We start from the raw sequence: 21,775 nt of genomic DNA on the forward strand, positions 1-21,775 counted from the left end.
TTGTTTTATCAGTGAGGTGTTTTATGTACTTGCGTTTTATTGTATTTTATATTTGTATTTTATTGTACAGCACTTTGGTCAGCCTCGGTTGTTTTTAAATGTGCTTTATAAATAAACTTGACTTGACTTGACATCTATAGTAACATTAAACAACCAGTGGGAGGCAGGTATGGGCTGACACACATTGTCCAATGTAGTGGTTTATGTACAAGTATCTGTACCTGGGAACATCTAAAAGCATCAGGTCTGCTGACCTCAAAGATCTCCTGGGGCGGTAAATGCTAAGAAGCTCTGCCAGGTAAGGAGGTGCAGTACCGTTAAGAACCTTAAAAACCAGCAGTAAAATTTTAAAATCAATCCTAAAAGCAACTGGGAGCCAGTGGAGAGAGCAGAGGACCGGAGTGATGTGGTCTCTTTTTTTGGAACCGGTCAGCATGCGAGCAGCAGGGTGCTGCACCAGTTGGAGGCGATGCAGACAGGAACGATCTAAACCAGCATAAAGGGAGTTACAGTAGTCCAGCCGTGATGTAATAAAAGCATGGACCACCCTTTCTAGATCGTTCCTGCACAGGTAGGACTCCACACCTTTGCTGAATGTCATCAGCAAAGGTGTGGAAGGACACATTATGTTTGCGCAGCACATCGCCCAGAGGGAGCAAATACAGAGTAAACAGCAGGGGGCCTAGAATGGACCCCTGAGGTACACCACAAGTTAAAGGAGCTCTGGGAGATGACAGTTCACCGAGGTGAACAGAAAAACTCCTGTTATCCAGGTAGGACTGGAAAAACTTTAAAGCAGTACCTTTCAAACCGACACAGTGTTCTAGGCGGGATAACAGTATGTTGTGATCGACAGTGTCGGAGGCTGCTGTCAGGTCTAAGGTTACTAGGACAGCAGCACAACCAGAGTCTACACAGCAAAATCTCCAGTGTTAATTTAACACTGGAGATTTTGCTGTGTACAGTTAAAAGCAAAAGCATGTGATGTGCGACGTGTTTGATTGTAATGATTGTTATTCAACCCTTTCATGCATGAATTAGGACAACCTCAATCAGGATTTTTATTATTCTTTTCATGCATAAAGACAAATAAAAATCCTGATTGAGGTTGAAAAAAACAAAAGCAACATCAGTCCAGCAAACAAGTACTGCACACTCCAGTGCTCAAAATCTTTAGTCCAGCGGCTGTTTTGAAGCCTAATCTCTTCTCTCTGTAACAACCAAACCCACAGCTGACTAACACCTTCAGGTGTGCTCCACCAGCGACTCTTGGACAAGGACAAAAACTCTGGTTCAAAGGGAGTCTGGCTGCTCTAAAGCCGGCACAGCCGTAACCAGTATTTAATGCCCCTCTGGAACTCAGGCTACTCACAGGATTGGGCCCATAAGTAGCAATGTCAACTAGTGTCCTTTCCTGGACAGCAATATCTAACAGGTAGTAACGTGACAGCAGCACAGCTCCTGATCTAGCGTTTCCCACATATGTGCTTCATGTTCTCCCATCACCAGTCCTGTGCAGGCCTATAACTATAGTAACAAACATGTAGCTCCACATCAAGACTGCTTATTGGCCCTCAGCAACCTGCTCCTAAGCAGACTGACTCTTCCAGTTTTCCATCAGACTACTCAGTTGTGTCTATTAACCACAGTTGTCTTGTCATTTAATTGTCTCAACAAAATCTGTTTTGCATTTATGGTAAACTAGTTGGAAAAGATGGTATGAGTTTACAGCTAAGGTTAAATAAATGTGTGTGTTGTGTTTGCTCTGGTACAAATATCTGCCCCAGAGCAGATACTGTATTTATCCCAGTGAAAAAAGACTGAGCAGTTGCCTCAAAACCAGCTTAAAAGTTGTGTAAGTGCCAAGAACTCAACAAATTTACTACAAGAATGTTCAAACATCCAGCCATGAAAGAAGGTGGTGTGTGGATGAGGTGCCACTTACTAAGGGGCATTTAACCAAACATTAGTGAGGAGGTAGATATATATTCAACCTGCATGTATAATTTAGAGAAAATCTCAAATAAATTTGAATTTGTGTACCCAATTCTTGTTTTTTTCTTTTGAAGATGTATGCTGTACAATCATTCCAACATGGAAAATGATTCAAAGAAATCATTAAAACCCTCAAACGAACGTGGATGTCATGGTCCTGAGTCTTCTGACTCAGTGTTTATGGTTTTTGAGTATTTATATTCTCTGTTTCCATTTATTACACTAGGTTAGGTTATCGTGATGTTGTTTATTCTATTGCTCTCTTTTTCGTCGTTTCTTTCTCAACAGGTGATCCAGGTGATTGATAGATGTATCTTTTGTCTGCTTATTTTGTTGGTTTTTGGGTTTTTTTGCCCTTTATCCCCGTTCCTCTTCTCCGTTGTTTTTCTTTCTCCCCTTTCTTTTCCTCAGTCAAATCTGTCCCGTATTTAGCAAGTGAAAATAAAAAATAAAATAAACAATAAAAGGTGAATCAAATGGACCATTACGGCAAGGCTGGGATGGTCCCTTTGGTAAAGTAAATCCGTTGGGCATCTTTCTTCGCCTTTAGACAATAATTCTGATGGCAAACGGGACAGGCAAAAAAAAAAGACTAGGTTAGGTTTTGCGCTGTGCCTGCATGTGTCACAACTAGTCAGTTATGTTTTCTTGTCTACGTTCATGTGTCTCTCCAGTCAGTCGTGTTTCCACGTCGCAGTTCGTCGCTCTTGTCACTGTTTACACCGTGTTCCCTGTGATGCATCCCTTTGACAGTCTGTGTCTCTGTGTTTTGCTTCCTGTTTTACTTTGACAGTCTGTGTCTCTGTGTTTTGCTTCCTGTTTTACTTTGACAGTCTGTGTCTCTGTGTTTTGCTTCCTGTTTTACTTTGACAGTCTGTGTCCTGTGTCAAATATATTCTGCTTTATTTCCTTTGTCTCGTCATGTCAAATCAGCCCCAGCTGTGCTTACCTCCTGTTTTCCATTCCCTTGTTACTCCCTGGTGTATTTAAGCTCTGCGTCTTCTGCTGTTTGTTGCTTGTTCGTCTGTGTTTTATCCATGTTATATGTCTCCGCTCAGGTTTTTGGCTGTATTACTTTCTGTAACTTAGTTTTGGGACATTCTGCTTCTGTTTGTGTCTCATCCACTGTAAATAAAGCTCACTCAGAGTAAAGTCAGTGCCTTCACTTGGTCCTTTTTTCACCACTCTGACATTCATGCTCATGATGAGTGTATTTAAACTTTTGATCACAACTATAAGTTGTTGTCTCTGCAAACACATAGTTCCATTAGTCTCTGATCTGACAGGCAGAAATACCTTCCTGATTTCTCTCTTTGTGAAATAACGATCAGAACAGCAGCTCCTTGCACACAAACAGCATGTGTTGTTTGCAGAGATGCTGATGTGAACGTTTAATGAGATAATATTTCATATGAATCTCATAACAATAAAAATAATAACACTACTTTACTGCATTAAAGGGAATACAAACAAAACAACAACTTGACTACTGAGCTGCTGCATTCACACGGACCACTGCTGATTTCTAGCATCCTTTTTTCCCCGTCATGTTTTCTCAACAGTCACTACAATAGCGACCTCGTCTCCTGTGCATTGCGTTCAGTTTCTCTTCCCTTTGTCGCATTAGATAGATTTAGTTCAATTGTGTTTCCGCAGGTGTCTCTACTTTGTAGTCATTTTCTGTTGTGTATTTAAATCCTGTTTTTTTTCTGTTCTTCTTCATGTCCTCCTCCTCTTTGTTTTTCGTTTTGTGTTTTGACCTGCGTTGATTATTTTTTACTCAGTTCAAGTTAAATAAAACTGTTTTAGCTTACCCCCCCTTAATTTGAGTCCTGCATTTGGGTCCAACTCCTGCCTGCACAGTCTTGACAGAAGGATACCAAAGGACCCAGCAGACTCAGGTTTGCTAGAGTACAGTGAGGAACTAGGTCGAGGACACAAGTCTATCTCACTGTAGCAGCAAGTGTCCTCCTGCCTCCTTTCTGGCGAAATTATAGGTTGAAGAAGAGGAGCCTGCTTCCTCTGTTTCTGCTGCACCAGTTTCATTGGCTCCATCTTCCCAACAGAAGCAATGTTCTTGCCCCCGGCGTACAAGATTGGACCCAAAAGCACACTCAAAACACTGTAAAATTTGAATTAAGTCTTTTATTTAACACAGGAATTTCTAAAGCAAAGTAGAGATCTAGTCTCACTGGACGGGGGAGCACTGCAAGGGAGAGGTGAGTTAATTACAGAGTTTTTGATGTGAGGAGTGATGTTGTTCAAGGAAATAAGGCGAGGTTTTCTCACTTGTTGTTAGAGCGACGTGGACAGGATGGGGTGGGTGATTCTCGAGGTGCATGAGGGAAGCAATTTGTCTGATTTCTGATCTTTCCTTTCTAGAGCGGAGGTGAACTAAGGTGTGCAGGAAGGCAGGTACGCAAGATTTCTGAGCGGCTCAGAGGTAAGCAAAGAGCAGGTGCGCTACAGGCAGGCAGCAAGCGTGAGGGGATCAGCATAAGAGGGAATCAGGTTCTTGGCTGAGCTGAGTGAATGGTTGGAGCGTAAATGTAACACTAACGATCTGGCAGGGAGTGAAGCTCTGAGCTGGTTTTCAATACTGCCGTGCTGATTGCTGCCAGTGAACTGCAGGTGAGGTGGACCTGGAGTCTGAAGTTGGAGCTGAAGTGAGAGAAATGGGAAAACTACTCCAGGAAAACCAAAACACATCAGATTATGACAGCAGGTGTTAGTCACCACTCTCAACTGCTTTCCAGCCTGTGCCCGCCTCCAATTGCATCAGCCAATGTCAGGCCTCCGTGACCCAATAGAAGGGTGAATGAAAAAGACGTGTGCCTCCATGGTCACTCTGAGCCTGACAGAATAAAGATGGGCTTTTAATTCTAGTTCAGTAACAAAACTGTTCTGTGTGGTGCTATCCCAGTTGAGGTAATGACTATGATTTCTATTTTTGAAACCAACAATATTGTGCTTGCTTCTGAGTTTTTAGTTTCCAAGCCAGTCAGTGTTAATGGGTTAGTTGGTGTCTTCTCTGTTCATGAGTCAGTTCACTTGAGAACTGAGAAAGATGTGTTTGAGCTGGCCGAATAATAAAGGTACAGATGTTTGTGCTACTGTTGTCACAAATAGAACACTACCTGGTGTTCCTGTGTCGACCGGTAAGAAAGTATTTAGACTTTTCTGTGTCTGAATTGGCCTCTGATTGTTTCATTTCCCTGTTGTTCAATGTGGAAAGAATTGTGTTTCGTCTTCCCCGGCTGGCTCACTCTGATACCTTGCCCCAAGACTGCATATTCTGTTTCTGAGCTTACCCCATCAGGGACTTTGGCATGTGCAGAGTCTATTCCCCAGCTGGGATTCCCAGTTAAATCTGGAGCCTCGGTGGATCCCATGCCAGAAAAGCCACAGTCGTTGTCACCTGTAACGTTGGTTGCATGCCCTACCGAGCAGCCATAGCCTCAAGCGCCAGCTGGGTGTTCCAGCAAGCAGCCCCAGTCTCTGATGTCTCCAGAAAATCGTATCCGTCCTGCGTTCCTAGAGTTTTTCATCCTGCCTGCTTAATCCACTTCTGAGCCCATAGGGCATGTGTCACCTAACCCTATGGGTTCCCTCCTCTTTCTGTCATAGCCCCGCCATCGCTGCCAGGTCTCTAAGGGGCATGTCCTCTACCTATGTATGTGTATGAAAAAACAACAACAACAACAAAAAATGTTGTTGACTCATTGGCAGAGGTGGGACCAAGTCATTGTTTTGCAAGTCTCAAGTAAGTCTCAAGTCTTTATCCTCAAGTCTCAAGTCAAGTCTCAAGTAATGTCAGGCAAGTCAGAGTCGAGTCTCAAGTCACTGGTGTAAAAGTCCGAGTCAAGTCACAAGTCTGAAACTTTGAATTTCAAGTCCTTTCGAGTCTTTAAAAAAAACGAAAAAATAATGTTGCAGTTATATGCTAAATGTAAATATTAGACCATGTAATTTTAAAATCTGTGTTTTTCTCAACACATGACAAAATAGTGAACTTAGAAAATATACACAAATTGTGAAATTGCACCTCTTTAAAATGCAGCTCAATTAAACCTAGCTCCAAGAACAATTTTCACCGACAGTTCTGAGATAAGCTGCATGTTATTCTTGGATGCGGTTGTAGGACCAGCTTTAAAATCGCATGACAAAAATATCATACACATTAAAAAAAACTGTATCACCAACGTAGCCTTGAAAACATTTGCTAGTTAGATGAAGTCAGCTATCTCATCGTAGCATATTTATATGCATATTTATAATCATACGGTTCTTGGAGTGAGTGCATACACTCATGAAGTTTAGTAACTTCAGGTCACTGCAACAAGCCCAGGTACAGTTTACCGACGGATGGGTGCAGGACCTTGAAATGCACCGTGTAGAAAGTAAAGACCATCGTACGTATCATAAGTTTACCAGTCTCACAAATCGTCGTCATAAATACACATTCCTTAACCGTTTATTAATAGGACCTTTGAGCTCAACGGTAATTAATTAGTAGTGGAAATAATTTCTGGTAGCATCACAGAAATGTAGCAGTGACAATAATATTGTATGCTGTAATCGCACTGGACAATTAGTGATACAAAAAACCTGTTTTATCCTGTGAATAAAAGTATATGTTTTTCTCAATGTACCATAATAACAGAAGCGAAACGCAATATTGTGTCAGGACAATTCACTATTTATGCACAATAAATAAAGGAGCATAGCGCGACAATTTCTGTTCAGCGCCAGACTTGCTTGTAACCTATATCACCAATTATGTTATGAAAATGACGTATTAAGTACTAAAAAACACTGACCTTCGTGTAAATGCTTGGAGCAGACTAACCTGTGAGCTGGAGTGTTCTGGGACGTTATATTTGATCTTTGAATGGCTGCAATCCAGTCGCCTCTTTGTTACTTCGGAAACATGGCTCGAACAATTTCTCTTCAACGAGGTAATCCGATAACAACCGATCTCTTTACCCGTCGGCTTCCCGTGGCTGTCATGCGACCGGCTATTGCAGTTAATAATACAACAGCTTCTTGACATTTTTGTGTTTCTTTTTATCGCTGTGTGACTGGTTTCAATTGAAAGCCTGCGTGCGCTAGTACCGCTTGCCACGAGTTCCCAGAATCCTTTGCGGTTCTACCCGTGAATGACGTCACATTTTCAATCTCTATATAATATGCATGTTAAATTTTATATTTGGGGTAAAATATCAAGTCTTTTCAAGTAAACCGGTTCAAGTCCAATTCAAGTCCCAAGTCATTGGTGTAAAAGTCTAAGTCAAGTCACAAGTCTTAGAACATTTTTTCAAGTCAAGTCTAAAGTCATAAAATTAATGACTCGAGTCTGACTCGAGTCCAAGTCATGTGACTCGAGTCCACACCTCTGCTCATTGGCCCACTAGTGCGTTGACCCACCAGGCAAATGCCACATTATCATCCCATTCCTGGCTTCATGGATAGATAAAGCTGGGTATCATCTACATATGCACTCATCAGGGAGAGGCAGGGATGTCCCTGCAATAACTTAGAGCAAACTCTAAGTTATTGCAGAGATTGCTCCACAAACAAAATTCTCTGTTTTCATGTTTGTGGATTAGATGGACGTGTGGAGTTTACAAAATTTGGCAGCTGTTTTATAATTATTCTCTATGATCAAGGTGATTGCAGGAGTCTGTGTTTTGGTGGAATTCATGAGGGAACCATAAATCCTATGACACTGGCTGAAAGAGGACAACACTGGTTACATTTTGATGCGTGTGTTATGCATGGAGATCAAAAGGTTTGGGCTTGAAACAAAAAAATTATTAGTAATTGTATTACATTGGCACACATAATTATCAAAATAATAATTTGGATAAATTATATACAGACATTTTCTAGTTGAGTTATTGCATTGAGACACTCAACTAAATTTTTGAAGAAATGTCTTGTATGCTACTGATGATAAATTGTATCAGAAGCCAGTAAGACCTGGAAGTGGAAGATTTGCTTATTAGAAGAGCTGGGTGCATGGTATATATCTGGAAACAAAAACACATGGAGACCAAGTGTTTAACCCTCTCAGGCTCAAATTAAACTTTTTGTTGCTAATGCACAACCAAGTCCTGCAGTGGTGCTTCTGAGTTAAAAAACTCATAAAATATGTATGTGGGGTAATCAGGTTGTTAGTTTTTAACTGTTGCAAATCGGCAACGCCTGCCTGGAGAGAGTTAACAGTCATCACTGGAATTCTATTTTGATACATTATTACACCGACATCCTGTTCACACAGCAGTAACAGTCGTAAGTCAAGCTACTGTGGCAACCACATGATACAGAATGATGTGATGAAAACTATCATCTTACACAAGCCCTGGAAAGCAACTTTAATACTTTAAGGTCAAATATAATTTGGTTAAAAATATTATAAGGTGAAACAAAATGTAGAGATTTTGTCAGTCACAACTTGTCCATGAAAGAACTAGATACATATAATTTATTAGGTGGACATGTTAAACAAAAGCTTGTTTTGAAAATGTTCAATTTAACTTTTTATTGGCAAAGATAAGTACTGAAAAGTTAACAGCATTACAAGAAATGATTAAAAGAATAAAATGTAAAACAAGGTAAACAAAACAAACAAACAAAAACAATGAACACAGCTCAGGCAGGACTGATCAACCTTCAGTTCTAACAAACCACAGAAACAATTTCTTATAGAGGTGCGTTTGCATTGTGCCACTTTAAGTAGCAGCGTTAGACATTTAGCTTTTCATTGTTATGCTGAAATACTCATTTTCACACGCTGAAGTGTATTTGTCTGGTATATTAACAAGGAAAACAATATGATGTAATGAACATTTCTTTATTCACTGCTGGTATTACTGCGGTCCTTCATAAAGGGTAAACTGCCTTGCAACACTGTGGTTCTGTCCATTTGACTTCCACCTACACACAAGAACAGTTCATATGATCAAATGAACAAATTAAATGAGACAGTTGTTGATGACCAACAATGGTGTGAAATGAGAGAAAGGCTAAATCGGTGCATTAATATACTCAGTTCAGGTGTGCGTGATCCCTCGTCTGAACTCTCTAGATCTGATATGTTCTCCAAAGGTTGTTGGTTCTCCATTATTCCTGTCAACAATTCATCCAACTGCTCCGTGTGCTTATTTGCAGGTCTGCCACCACTATTTCTGCAACAGTCTTTTTTAAGTTTATTTGTATATTCTTCCACAAAACAACTTGATCTAAAGCAGCATTGTAAGTCTGAGCTAAAAAGATTTTTCCCGTATTAGTATTCTGGAATGTGGCAAGGTACTAGAGATTGCAATTGTCTATACAGGCTAGTTGTCATGACCCGAGTGAGTGTCCAGCGTTTTTCTGTTTTGGCTCTGCTTTTCTTGTGTCCACCCATTGGAGCAGACCCCTGGTTCCACACCTGCATCGCTACCCGTCGTCCGTCAGCAACAATCAGCGTTTGTCATCACGGTTGTAACTAGACCTTCATGGTGCTTGTTGTTAAACAAGTGTTGCCTTGTACCCACTCCTGTGTCTTTATGCCTCTAGATCCTTTCAGTCTCAACTTACCGGTAACTCAGTCCTCTGGATGCTGGTCACTAGTCATGGTGTGTGTGTGTGTGTGTGTGTGTGTGTGTATACACCAATATGTGTAGCCTCATATGGGTATTCTATAATTCGTACATCATTACATTTACATACCTACTACTGGTATGAAGCACACATTTAATGCCACAGCAGGGCTGCTGTACGTTGAATAACCAACAGATGTCAGTACTTTCAAACGAGCTGTTAAAAAGGGCTTCGTGGGATCTGCCTTTTGGCAAAGCAATTGGCTGGAAAGATTAGACACATTCCTCATGCTAAACCTTCCAAGTAAGCTTGCAAAATCATTCTTTGGAAACTCAGCTGCTCCCACCTGCCTGCCCTCCTGCTTGCTGCACCATCGCTGGACCTCTGGAAACAAAAGGTTGTAACTGCAAGCTCGCGTACATCGTCAGCCAGACGCTCACTCGGTCATACTCTGCCCTAGAGCAAACTCTCATCCACCTACAAGTAAGGCTTCATCATCCCAACTCTTACTTGCCTTCAGTCATCCTCACCCGTTCACTAAAATGAACTATTCGCTCCCTCTGTTCCAGTTGCTTCCTCGATAGGGACTCTCACCACCACACCTACAGTTCACGTCACTAATTTGAATAAGGCTTTGTTTAAATCACAACCTAACTGTCCGTTGAGTCTGCTCTTGGGTCCACTCCCACCTACAGGCCATCTCGGCCACTGAGTGTAGCCATAGATGATAGTATGCAGGGTCAGGGATCCATTTACTTTGTATCAAATAAATGTTTCAGAATTTCACATATTCAAAACCTGTGACCAATATTAATGTAAAGCCATTTCTGTCTCAATGTATTTTGAAAAGAGGTCTAAATGATTAAAGTACTTATTGTGCATCTGGAATCTAATGTGGACTGGACCATTATTTACATAATGAATACCATGCTGTGTTTAAAAGCCTTAAAACTAAAAACTGAGATGTTATACTCATCACTGATTAATAAGGGAATAATAATAATGGATTGGATTTATATAGCGCTTTTCAAGGCACCCAAAGCGCTTTACAATACCACTAATCATTCACTCTCACATTCACTGGTGGAGGCAGCTACAGTTGTAGCCACAGCTGCCCTGGGACAGACTGACAGAAGCCAGGCTGCCATGTCGCGCCATCGGCCCCTCTGACCAACACCAGTAGGCGGTAGGTGAAGTGTCTTGCCCAAGGACACAACGACCAGGACAGAGAGCCCAGGGATCGAACCGGCAACCTTCCGGTTACAGATACGCTTCCCAACCCCCTGAGCCACGGTCGCCCCAACTGTATGAATGAATGAATCAAGGGAGCTAAGTTCTATTTCTCCACTGATTTCTATATAGCTGGACTTCTTTCAGTAATCATAGTTAGTAACAACTAATCATTCAAAAGAATGCAGGTTAAAGGAATTTACATATGAACTTAATTTTTCAGACTCAAGGGCATATTTTATATACAGCAAATGCAACAAATGAAGCGGGCAACTACCTGCACTGTTCTCACACATATAGGACATCGCACAGATGCTGTGTTAGGAGGCCAGCAGGCTAAAGACTGTTTAGTGTTCAATTCTTGATGGGTAACTTCTACAAAGGTTTAGAGCTGGAGTGCATCTGTTGAATCATTTAATTTTGTGTGTTGATTATATAGGTTGCCTCCTTATGGGGCAGCTGTGACTTAGGAGATAGAGCAGGTCATCTAATCCAGAGAGTGGTGCCTCAATCCTTGGCTCCTCCAGACTGCAATTCAAAGTATATTATGGAATTTGTGTCATGTGTGACTGTCAGATGAGGCTTGAAATAAAAAGTTTCTTGAGAGCACAATTAGAATATAAAAAACTATTTAAGTACAATTTATGCAGTTACTCCTAAAAACTCTGGTTTATGTAGTCTTAAAAATGATCTCCTTTTTTATTTGTATTTTTACTGTCCAACAATCATTTGTTCATCCCCTCCCGTCTATGTAAAGTTTTCTCTTAAAAATGAAAAGCAGAATACAAAAAAAACCTTTGACAATTATCAGCAATTCTCCCCACTTGAAACCACGTGTAGGGTTTCAACCCACGACACTTTCCAACAGCTTTGCCGGCCAATGAGAATAGAGAGATTTCTCGGCCTCGGTCGCCTTAAGGTTTAACGGACCCAATCTCACGCGAGTAGAGGCGGACTCCAGCTGTGTGGGCGTGTCCTGCGCTGCAAAGTAATTCCAGCCTGAGTTACTGAAGCTTCTCCTACTTTGGAAAAGTAGAGTTTCCGACCTATGCTTCGCTGAGCGCTTCGGTTTCCTCAAAATAAAGCACTTTTAGTTTTTCTTTCTGCGCTGCTTTGTTTTTATCATGGTTAACAGCCATGTTGTCCCTCTGCTCTTTCTCCTCTGCATCGCATTCACTGGTAAGTATAACAGCTCTTACGCATGAACTCATTGCCTTGTACGACGGCTGACACAGGGCAGCTGAAGAAATGTCTTTCTGCAGTTAAAAATCCAAATGTTTCTCACCAGTTACTTGTATTCTGTTACGAATAGTCGAAGGCTTTAGATTTTTGAGATCCACAAACTGAGCTCGGATGTTGAACGTGTGTGCTAAGAGTCAGGGAGCACCGGAGCAGACTGTCTCCTCACGCAGACTAGGATAGACTATTTTTGTCCAATGTGGTCGCTGTTTGATGGAGGCTGTCTCTATCCACAGCCCAGTCTGAGCTGGAGACAGATGAAGTAATTCCCAGGCTGCTGTATGGCCAGGAGGCGCACCTATCCGACCACACTACCCGCACCCTGCGCCGCGGTCAGCGCTCCCTGGACGCCGCGAGAGAAGGACGCTCGGAACCAGAAAACATCATCGTCTTACTGCCCGCTTTCGGAAGCAACCTGCATTTAAATCTAACGCGGGATAGCACGTTTCTGTCCAAGGACTTTGTAGTAGAGGAGAGGTACAAGGGGGAAAGCGCTGTGGTAAACAGCTTATCCAAGAACCAGCTATGCTTTTATTCTGGAGCCATCATTAACCATACAGACTCTCTGGCATCAGTTAGCACCTGCGGTGGTCTGGTAAATGTGTCTGCAGTTTCTCTTTGTGTGTGTGTGTGTGTGTGTGTGTGTGTGTGTGTGTGTGTGTGTGTGTGTGTGTGTGTGTGTTTGGACTTGTTAATAGGTGTCATATGATTCGATTCAAGCAGTTGGGGTCATATTATTCATTTTCATAAAACTAAAGACTACGTTACAGCAAACTGGCTAGTGAGACTTCAGTCACCTAGTGAAGCACCTCTGAAGCATGATTTTGTAACAACTGCTAATCTCTTAAACCCCACTGACCTGATGGTGGGTCAGTCAGTTCAAAGTCGCACAATGCAGCTCGATACTAACTGTATATTAAGGGCTTGGCAAAACACTGTAATTCAAGTTCCACTCAGCAGTTCTCAACTGCTTCTTACAATCTCCTCAGTGAGTCAAAGATTAGCAACTTCCACTGTGAAACATACCTGTAAGCTGAGCGAGCAGGCCAGGAGTTAACAATTTGTGTTTCTTTCATGCTCTGTGTGTGTTGAGTGGTGCTACGTAATCACTTTGTCCACATCTTGATTAGTGACAGAGGAATAAGGCGATTGCTTCAGTCTTAAAGTATTGCAAGGAAAATACTGCCTAACTACAAAATACTGGATGTTAAATAGTCAAATCTGTTAGTTTGCCAACATCCATCGGAAACTATCACTTTAAAATGTTTTGAGTCACGTACTTTTACTAGCTATAGCAGTCACTGATCTCTGAGGCACTCGTAGAGGAATGGGGTGGGGTTAGTGTTTGGTATTTTGATAATACTCTTATGTAATGGGACTGTGCAGGTAGGGGTCCGGGTTCAGTCCTGGACTCCTGGATTCAACAGGCCTGAGGTCAGTTCTCAAAGCTGTGCTTCTTTATTTTCTCTGTATAGTCTTAGTAGCCACATTTGAGCATTAAACCCACCTACACTGAATGAGAAGATCATTGTCCAGCAGTGAACAGACACATAGTGTGTTCATATGGAAAAACAAAAACTTTGGCAGCTGCAATCCATGAACTTACAGCCTCATATCCTCCTGCATGGTAGCTTATTCTGCGATTCTAAATTGGCTAAGTGGTCAAAGACCAGAAACACGTTACTCACTGTAAATGTGTGCTTACAGTAAGTAATTCTGTAAACTCACATTCACATTACATTACATCTGACTTACAAGTAAACCAACCCTAAATGGGTTACTGAGGGGATGATAACACAATATCACTTCAAAGTTTAATTTTTCCAGGACAAGCAGCTGGACGAAGGTTGGAGAGCAGGTTACTGAGAAAGAACACTGAGGCAGCAAGGGGAATAAAAACTCCTGTTAAAGATGCCACAGTTCAGTTAGTGCTGCTTTTACTACTGGAAGAAATTATGTTCCAAAGTAATAACACAAAAGTTGTAAGCAACAAAGCAGAAATGCAATCTGCATGAAAATGTTTCAGTTGCTTGTCCAGTGTTTATAAATGTATTGCAAACTTTATCCATGATTAGTGTTTTGTGGAAATTGGATAAAAACTACTGGCTGACTCCACAGTGGGACTGTAAATGGTTTGCATTTGTATAGCGCTTTACTCAGTCCCTAAGGACCCCAAAGCGCTTTACACTACATTCAGTCATTCACCCATTCACACACACACACTGGTGATGGCAGCTACATCGTAGCTACAGCTGCCCTGGGGCGCACTGACAGAGGCGAAGCTGCCGGACACTGGCGCCACCAGTAGGCAAACATGGGGTTAGTATCTTGCCCAAGGATATTTGGCATGCAGCCTGGAGGCAGCCTGGGATCGAACCACCGACCTTCTGATTAGTGGCTGACCTGCTCTGGCTGTGTAATACACCCCTGCCAGGTTCCCAGTTTATGGTGTGGCTAACAAATAGAAGAAGCCAGCTGGTAAATTACAACCAACGACCCTTTTGTGCTGTTAGGTGAGAGTGCTAACCGCTGCCCACTGTGCTGAGAGAAAGAGAAACGTTTCCTTTTTAAAAATGTATTTATTTCTAAATTGGGACCCATGGCAATGGATGGTAACCATGTCAAGCTCTGGGACACCTGTCAGTCGCACTTTACTGTGTATATGTGTGAGATAGCCTGGCCTACACACACGTGCACAGAGTTGATTTAACCATGTTGCTCAGTTGATCTGGTAGTTGAACTGTTTGTGGTTGGATAAATTTCATAAGAGTGCAAGCCCACTTTGCCCTTGTGCGACCAAGAAGCATAAATGAGACTGATATCTGCATGGCCATCTGTCAGGTCTGCTTGGATTATGGTTTGCTGCATTTCTTTCTTCTATTTTTTTTAACCCGTATTCAAAATTCATCATTGCAGAGTAGACAGGATAGGAGGGCAAGGGAAGACAGAGCAAAAGGCCACAGGTCGCACTCAAACCCCGGCTGTTGCTTTCTAGCAATAAGGCATATGGGCACACGTTTGACCAGTGACCTAAACTGGTTCCCTGTTTGCAGTATGTTTATTCTGTATTTGCAGTAAAGATGAGTTTGTTCCTTTGGTGTGTGATCGCCGAACACTTGTTGAAATCAGATCATCCCACATAACTTGGATAAAGCATTACTTGGGTGATCAAATCTCCTTCAAATATTCCAGGACAAGGAAGAAGTGGGAAGGTGTTTTGATGAGAATTAAGGTTTACTTGAAGTTTGCCTGCAGGTCTGGTCCCTGCCTGCTTTCAGTTGGATTTCTTCTGACTCACTGACTACTGGGGCTTTTGTGGACCCATCCAGTCCTTCTTGTTCATCCAGAACTTCCTCACTGGCTGATGAAGACTCCTCTCCCTCTCCAAAAACAGGCCTAGACATTGAATTACAAAAAAGTTCCAGGTTGTTGGTGATTCGTAACTGTTGTGAATCCAGACCCTTGGCCAAAGAATTTCAAGTCAAACAGAGTTTTATTGTCAACCCAACATTATACACTCAAAGTGTACAGTTGGATGAAATGTCATCCTCCTGGGTCGAAGTTACAAAGTGTAGAAATAAAAATAAAATTTCTAGTCAATAGATTTAAAAAAAACAAAAAACAATCTAATTAATCGCACAATTTTTCTGTAATTAATCGCAATTGCTTGATCAATAGCCTGGCTGCAATTACACTTTTTCAACTTTATATTTAAGCTTGTAACTGACATTTATGCAACATAATGAAGCAGAATAAACACAAAAAATGTTAAATGCTTAAATTCAAAGAGAATTTGAATAGTTTCAGTCTTTTAACACAGCTTCTCTCCTGTGAAATACAACTTTTTAAAAAACCTATATACTAAGAAGTAAGTATACACTCATATATAATATATATTAGTGCTGTCAAACAATGAAAATATTTAATCAGATTCATCACAGGGTTACTGTGGATTAATTTTGATTAATCACAATTAAATATCATTCATTTTTATTCTATATTTTTTTAGTATTTTTAGTATTTATTTATTTATTTATTGTCATTGTCAAGAACAATGAAATTGCGTTTGGGGCTTCCATACAACCCAAAAAAAAAGAAGAAAATAATAAATACCCCTTAAAACCCAAGTGTACATATTTAACCCAGTGTGACTCCAATGCAATAAGACAATCCTTAGCAATAATGTTCGTAGAAATTCAGACAAAGACCTGAGAAACATGACAAAATACAACAATGCAACCCATTCAATATTATTGTACTGTGAGATATGATATCAGATATGATAGTTATCTATTTAAGAAAGAGGGGGGGGGGGCAGGAGGGGGAAGAGAATAAAGATATGATGCACCAATGCAGACCAGTTCATTGCTATTAAGAAGTTGGATATGGTTATTGTCCGTGAGAGGGGGGCAGAGAGTTCAGGAGCCTCACAGCCTGTGGATACAGGCTGTTGGCCAGTCTGGATGTTCTGGCCTGTATAGACCTGTACCTTCTCCCTGAGGGCAGCAGATGGAAAAGGTGGCGCGCAGGGTGATGTTGGTCCCGCAGGATACTGTGCACCCTCCTCAGACAGCGAGTGGGGAAGATATTACTGATCTCTGGCAGACTTGTTCCAATAATCGCATTTCAGTTTGCATGAGCAAACAGAAAAAAGGGAAAATATAGGCACTTAACATGTTTATTGAACATCTTAAACCTTCATGTAAACAAAACTCTGTGAACATTTATCCTCTCTCTTCTCAACGATATTAACAGGTCTGCAGTTTGTTGCAATTGTGTCAGTTAATATGTCCGAGGTCGACTTACCGAGCCCCCGATGCTCCGTGATTGGTTTGGTGCAAGCTGGGTGACACGTTAGCCAAAGTGCTAGCAGCATCCCTGACTAACGTAGGCTTCGCTTCAATGTGATATTTTAAGATGGAAGTGCTTCGGTGAAAAGAAAATTCCTTCTTGCACAATGTGCAAAATACTTTATGTCGGTCGACTGTTCCATCTTGTTATTTTTTTAATACTGAAATTTCCCATCGAGAGGGCCAATGTGTGTTTATCATCTTCCATATTGAGTTGATTGGTTCAGCTGCCCGTCACTACCAGATCAACTGCCCATTTGCACATGTGCGAGGGTAACTTTACTTGGACAAACTGCCCGAAATGCGCTGACAGAAACATTTCAGGGATTTTGAGTCATTCTGCACTGCAGTTGCGTTAATTGCGTTAAAAAAATGTAGTGGATTAATTTGTGTTAATGCGTTAATTTTGACAGCACTAAAAATTTCAAATACAACAATACAGAACTAAGATAAACTAAGAATAAGTACAGCAGTACTGTAATTGAATAGAAATAGAATAAAAAATAGAAAAATGAGAATAAATAAATACAAGAGTGGAACAGTGTAATATGGAATAGATCAAGTATTGGAAGTGAGAGGAGAGTGTTATATGTGTGATGGAGGGCAGCATGGTGTTCAGGAGCCGGACTGCTTAGTGGGAAAAAACTACCTGGTCCTGATGCTGCAGAGTCATCTTCCGGATGGAAGAGGAGTAAACAGTTGGTGGGAGAGGTGATGCGGGTCAGCCATAATGCTAATGGCTTTACAAATTCAGTGTCAGGTGTAAATACCCTGTAGACTGGGTAGAGAGCTGCCAATAATGCGCTCAGCAGTCCACACAATCCTCTGGAGGGCTCTGTGGTTGGACGCGTTTCAGTTTCCGTACCAGACTGTGATAAAGCTGGTTAAGATGCTCTCTATGGTGCCTGTGTAGAAGGTGCTAAGGATAAGGATGGGTTTGGGGAGGTGCACCTTCTTCAGTCGTCTCAGGAAGTGCAGTCGCTTTGTGCTTGAATTTCTTAATCCCCTAGGGTCTAGTGTATAATTACACATTTGTGACTACTTTTGATTTTACCTTTGTCTGAAATTACAGTTACATTTTCATTTTGACATTCTGTGTTAACACAATTGATCTAAAAGTGCACGAAAAATATCAAATTTAAATTACTTATGAAGTTTTTTTTTCTGTGAAAACCACAAACATGTTTCTGTTTACATTTTCACAACTTGAAATGCAAATATAAATTGTCAATTTTAAAATGACAGAACAATTAGGCGTCACAATAAGATCCAAAAAATAGTTTCTCTGCATCACAAAACAGGGTTTGCATTGCAATCTGCCATTGGTCACTTTTTGGCTAGCAACTGTGACATTCACTAGTGCCCTTTTTGTTCTGACTTCACACTAATTAACATAAGACAAGACACTATAGTCATGTCCAAATTCATGGGCTGCATCCTCCTGAGGACCCGGCCTTTGCGGTCTACGTGGGCCGGGTCCTCAGAAGGTCGGGTAGGCTGGAAGTAAGCGGCTGTGAAATTGGACGGGCCAGCCTTCAGATTAGCGTCACCGCTGTCTCGGTGGAGTTTAATAAACTCAGCCGTCTGCTCCCTGCTGTCTAAAATATAACAGGACACTGGAGTAAACTCTCCACCATCTCACACGTCTGTTTAATAAGTTTTCTGTCTGACGTTTAGTCAGCTGTGTGAAAACCAAGGAGGAACCCACTCAATAAAGTTTTATTTTATCTAATCTTATCTAATAACTTTAATCTCAGCCAAACCGATTTACTCACGAACAAACAAAACACTGAAATAAGCCAAACCATAACATTTTTAGGTTGTCTAAGTGACTTATATATTACATTTAACCTGAGTAGCAAAAGTCCGCGGTGATCTGAACATGATGTGCCGGGAGTTTGCCGTTCTCTGCGGCTCTAATGACCCTCGAGCTCCCGGCTAGCTATCGACCCAGGAAGATTAATAAGAGTAATTTTAAAACTTAGTAGCGGCCGCCATTGCCGGAAACTGGAGTTTGGCTGGGCCACGCTATGAATTCTGGGATATGGTGGGCCACGAAGGACACACCCGACCCATCCTTCAAATTCGGGGAAAAGGAGGACGCATTTGTCGGCTGCATTCGGAGGAGTCTACGAATTTGGACAGCCTTCGGCGCGTCGCTGTGACGCAATTGGTCTACAAATGCGGCCTCAGGAGGATGCAGCCCATGAATTTGGACACCCCCTATATACTCCAAACACGCTAAATGTCACAAATCTCTCACATCTCAAAACTCTCTCGCTGCCGTCTCTCCCAAAACGTTTCTCTCTTCCTAAACAACTAAACGCCACATGTTGGCATAGAATATTTTTGATTGGTTGAAATTTGTAATTTTTATTTATTTTTTTATTTTTTTACACCAATAGGAAAGAAATGTCATGGATTTTTTTTTTTTCACGGTCCTTAGAAAATGCAATTTTTACTGTATCTTGCCACACTAAACCTGATATTTATTTGTCTTGTTTTACATGTGCTATCAACACAATTTCAAAACTGTTGTGTACATAGTTTCAACTCTGCACTTTCAGCACAAGTTGAAATGGAAACTCAGTGTGGGTGCATCTTGTTGCTATGTCATCTTGAATGGGTCATATGATTTGGGTGTGTCCATTGATCCCAGAGGGTAAATCTAGTTAAATCATGCTCTGATAGCTTTCAGAGGCACTCTTTTGTGTGAGGTTGGTCAGAGGGCTGGTCAGCTCCACGAAATTTGGGATGAACCTACAGAAGTAATCAGCCAACCCCAAGAACTGCTGCATCTCTTTTTTTTTTTTGGTCTTGGGATGAGAACAGGATGCAACAGCTGGAGTCTTCTCCATCTGCATCTGCACACTTCTTTGGGTTGGTGATGAACCCCTGCAGCACTGCGGCATCTCGCTGCATATGCTTCGCCCAGGTGTCACTGTGGATCATGACATCATCCAGGTACACGGCAGCATGTTGATGCAGCTCTCCATCAGACACTAGACAGAATTGGTAAAAACAAGGGATGGAGAAAGCAAATTTTTTCGTAGACGTTGGAGTCAAGGGAATCTGCTGCTAGCCAATGATCAAGCAAAAAAAAAATAAAAATACAATAGCAAGGTGATTAATGTAATGATTTAATACAACTTCATGTATATCTGTTTGATAAAGCTTAAGTTGGATCATATACACATTTGACTTGATGTGCCACTAATAAAGAGGAAAACCTTTTAGTAATGGCTAAAGTCTGGGTCAACAAGACTGAAGGTATCTTGCTGCTCAACAGAGCTTTTGTGTGATTTATACAAGAATGCTGGTCCAGTGCATATATAGACTGCATCAAGCTCAAAGCCAGTGAGAACTGAGAAAGAATCGGCTCGAAAAGTTATATCGGCAATGGAATCGAAATCGCTAATTTCTTATTGTTTTCCATCCATAACTCCAAGGCTGTCTCCTCGACAATAAGCTCTTCCCAGCAGTGCTGGCTGTGGAAATTGCTGAGGTCTAATCTGGGTATGGTGGTCTTGGTTGTTTTGAGGTATGCTACAGCACTGATGGCCTTGGTTGAAGCATCTGAGAAGGTACAACTCTGGTCCAGTGAGTAGAACATTGTTCAGAGAGATGCCGTTGTTTTGTGCGAGTCAAAAACTACTCTGGTCTGGTCTGGCTTTCTCAGTTCATAGACCAAGTGTTGGTAAATGCCAGCACTCTGTGGAGGTGGAAGCTCTGCATGGTTGTCAAATACTGCATCAAAGCAACAAACTGCTCTTTGTTGCTTGGGTTGTGCTCTAGGGTGTATCTAAGACAAGAAAGACAAGTCACAGCTTGCTCTCAATTGTTTGGCAGAGGTGGCCTTGGAGATCAAAAGGAGCGTCAAAACTCTGTCCCTCAGCCTCCAACCTTCAGACAGAGCCCCCCAACAGCAGCCTAACAGTAGCAGAGGAGCTCAACAGCTGTTTGAGACCGCCCCTCCCTGGCACCTCCTGCCCCCCACCTCCGCCCTACCTGGTACACTTCTCCTCTCCCTCCAGGAACATGAGGTGAGGAGAAGACTGAGAGCGGTGAAGCCCAGGAGAGCTGCCAGCCCCAGCAGCATCCCAGTAGTTGTGGTTGAAGCCTGCGTGCACCAACTGGCAGTGATCCTCACCAGCCTGTTCAACCTGTCTGACTCATGCCACTGTTCCCACCCGTCTGAAGACTGCAACAGACAGCTTCCATGATTACAGACTACTACAGCCCTCATGTCTGTACTCATGAAGTGTTTCGAGCAGATATGCGTCAGCACATCAGAGACTGCCTACCACCCTCTCTTGACACCCACAAATTTGCTTACAGAGCAAATTGGTCCACGGAGGATGGCATCACCATCACCATCCGGAGAAAAGGAAGAGCTACGTGAGAATGCTATTCATGGACTACAGCTCACAGTGTAGCTGTGCGGATGGGGATGCGGAGGGGGAGGAGGCACAGTCCATTTATCAGTCTGACAGCTTGTGCAAGGTAATGGTCAGATTATTACCTGAAGACTAAAGCTATAAGCATAAATCCTTTCTTAAAAAAACGAGCCATGAACTAACTATTCAATTCAATTCAATTCAATTCAGTTTTATTTATATAGCGCCAAATCACAACAAAAGTCGCCTCAAGGCGCTTCATAGATACAGAGAAAAACCCAACAATCATATGACCCCCTATGAGCAAGCACTTTGGCGACAGTGGGAAGGAAAAACTCCCTTTTAACAGGAAGAAACCTCCGGCAGAACCAGGCTCAGGGAGGGGCGGCCATCTGCTGCGACCGGTTGGGGTGAGAGAAGGAAGACAGGATAAAAGACATGCTGTGGAAGAGAGACAGAGGTTAATAACAGATATGA

At 41.9% G+C, this 21,775-nt stretch overlaps 1 protein-coding gene across 1 annotated transcript in view; it reads left to right on the top strand.

Moving 5' to 3' along the window:
- Window positions 1–11,815: 11,815 nt before the first annotated feature.
- Window positions 11,816–21,775, top strand: part of adamts17 (ADAM metallopeptidase with thrombospondin type 1 motif, 17) — a 102,365-nt gene continuing 92,405 nt past the window's right edge. The window contains exons 1-2 of the mRNA XM_086296680.1: window positions 11,816–11,991; window positions 12,288–12,646. Coding sequence (XP_086152806.1) covers window positions 11,937–11,991; window positions 12,288–12,646 — 414 coding nt within the window. The 5' untranslated portion in view covers window positions 11,816–11,936. The remainder of the gene's footprint in view (window positions 11,992–12,287; window positions 12,647–21,775) is intronic.

This window comes from Aulonocara sp. 'chitande type north' Nkhata Bay, linkage group LG1 (assembly GCF_057382095.1).
Source record: "Aulonocara sp. 'chitande type north' Nkhata Bay isolate Kocher_YH1m ecotype deep benthic linkage group LG1, A_spYH_male_GT1.1, whole genome shotgun sequence".
Classification (NCBI taxonomy): domain Eukaryota; kingdom Metazoa; phylum Chordata; class Actinopteri; order Cichliformes; family Cichlidae; genus Aulonocara; species Aulonocara sp. 'chitande type north' Nkhata Bay.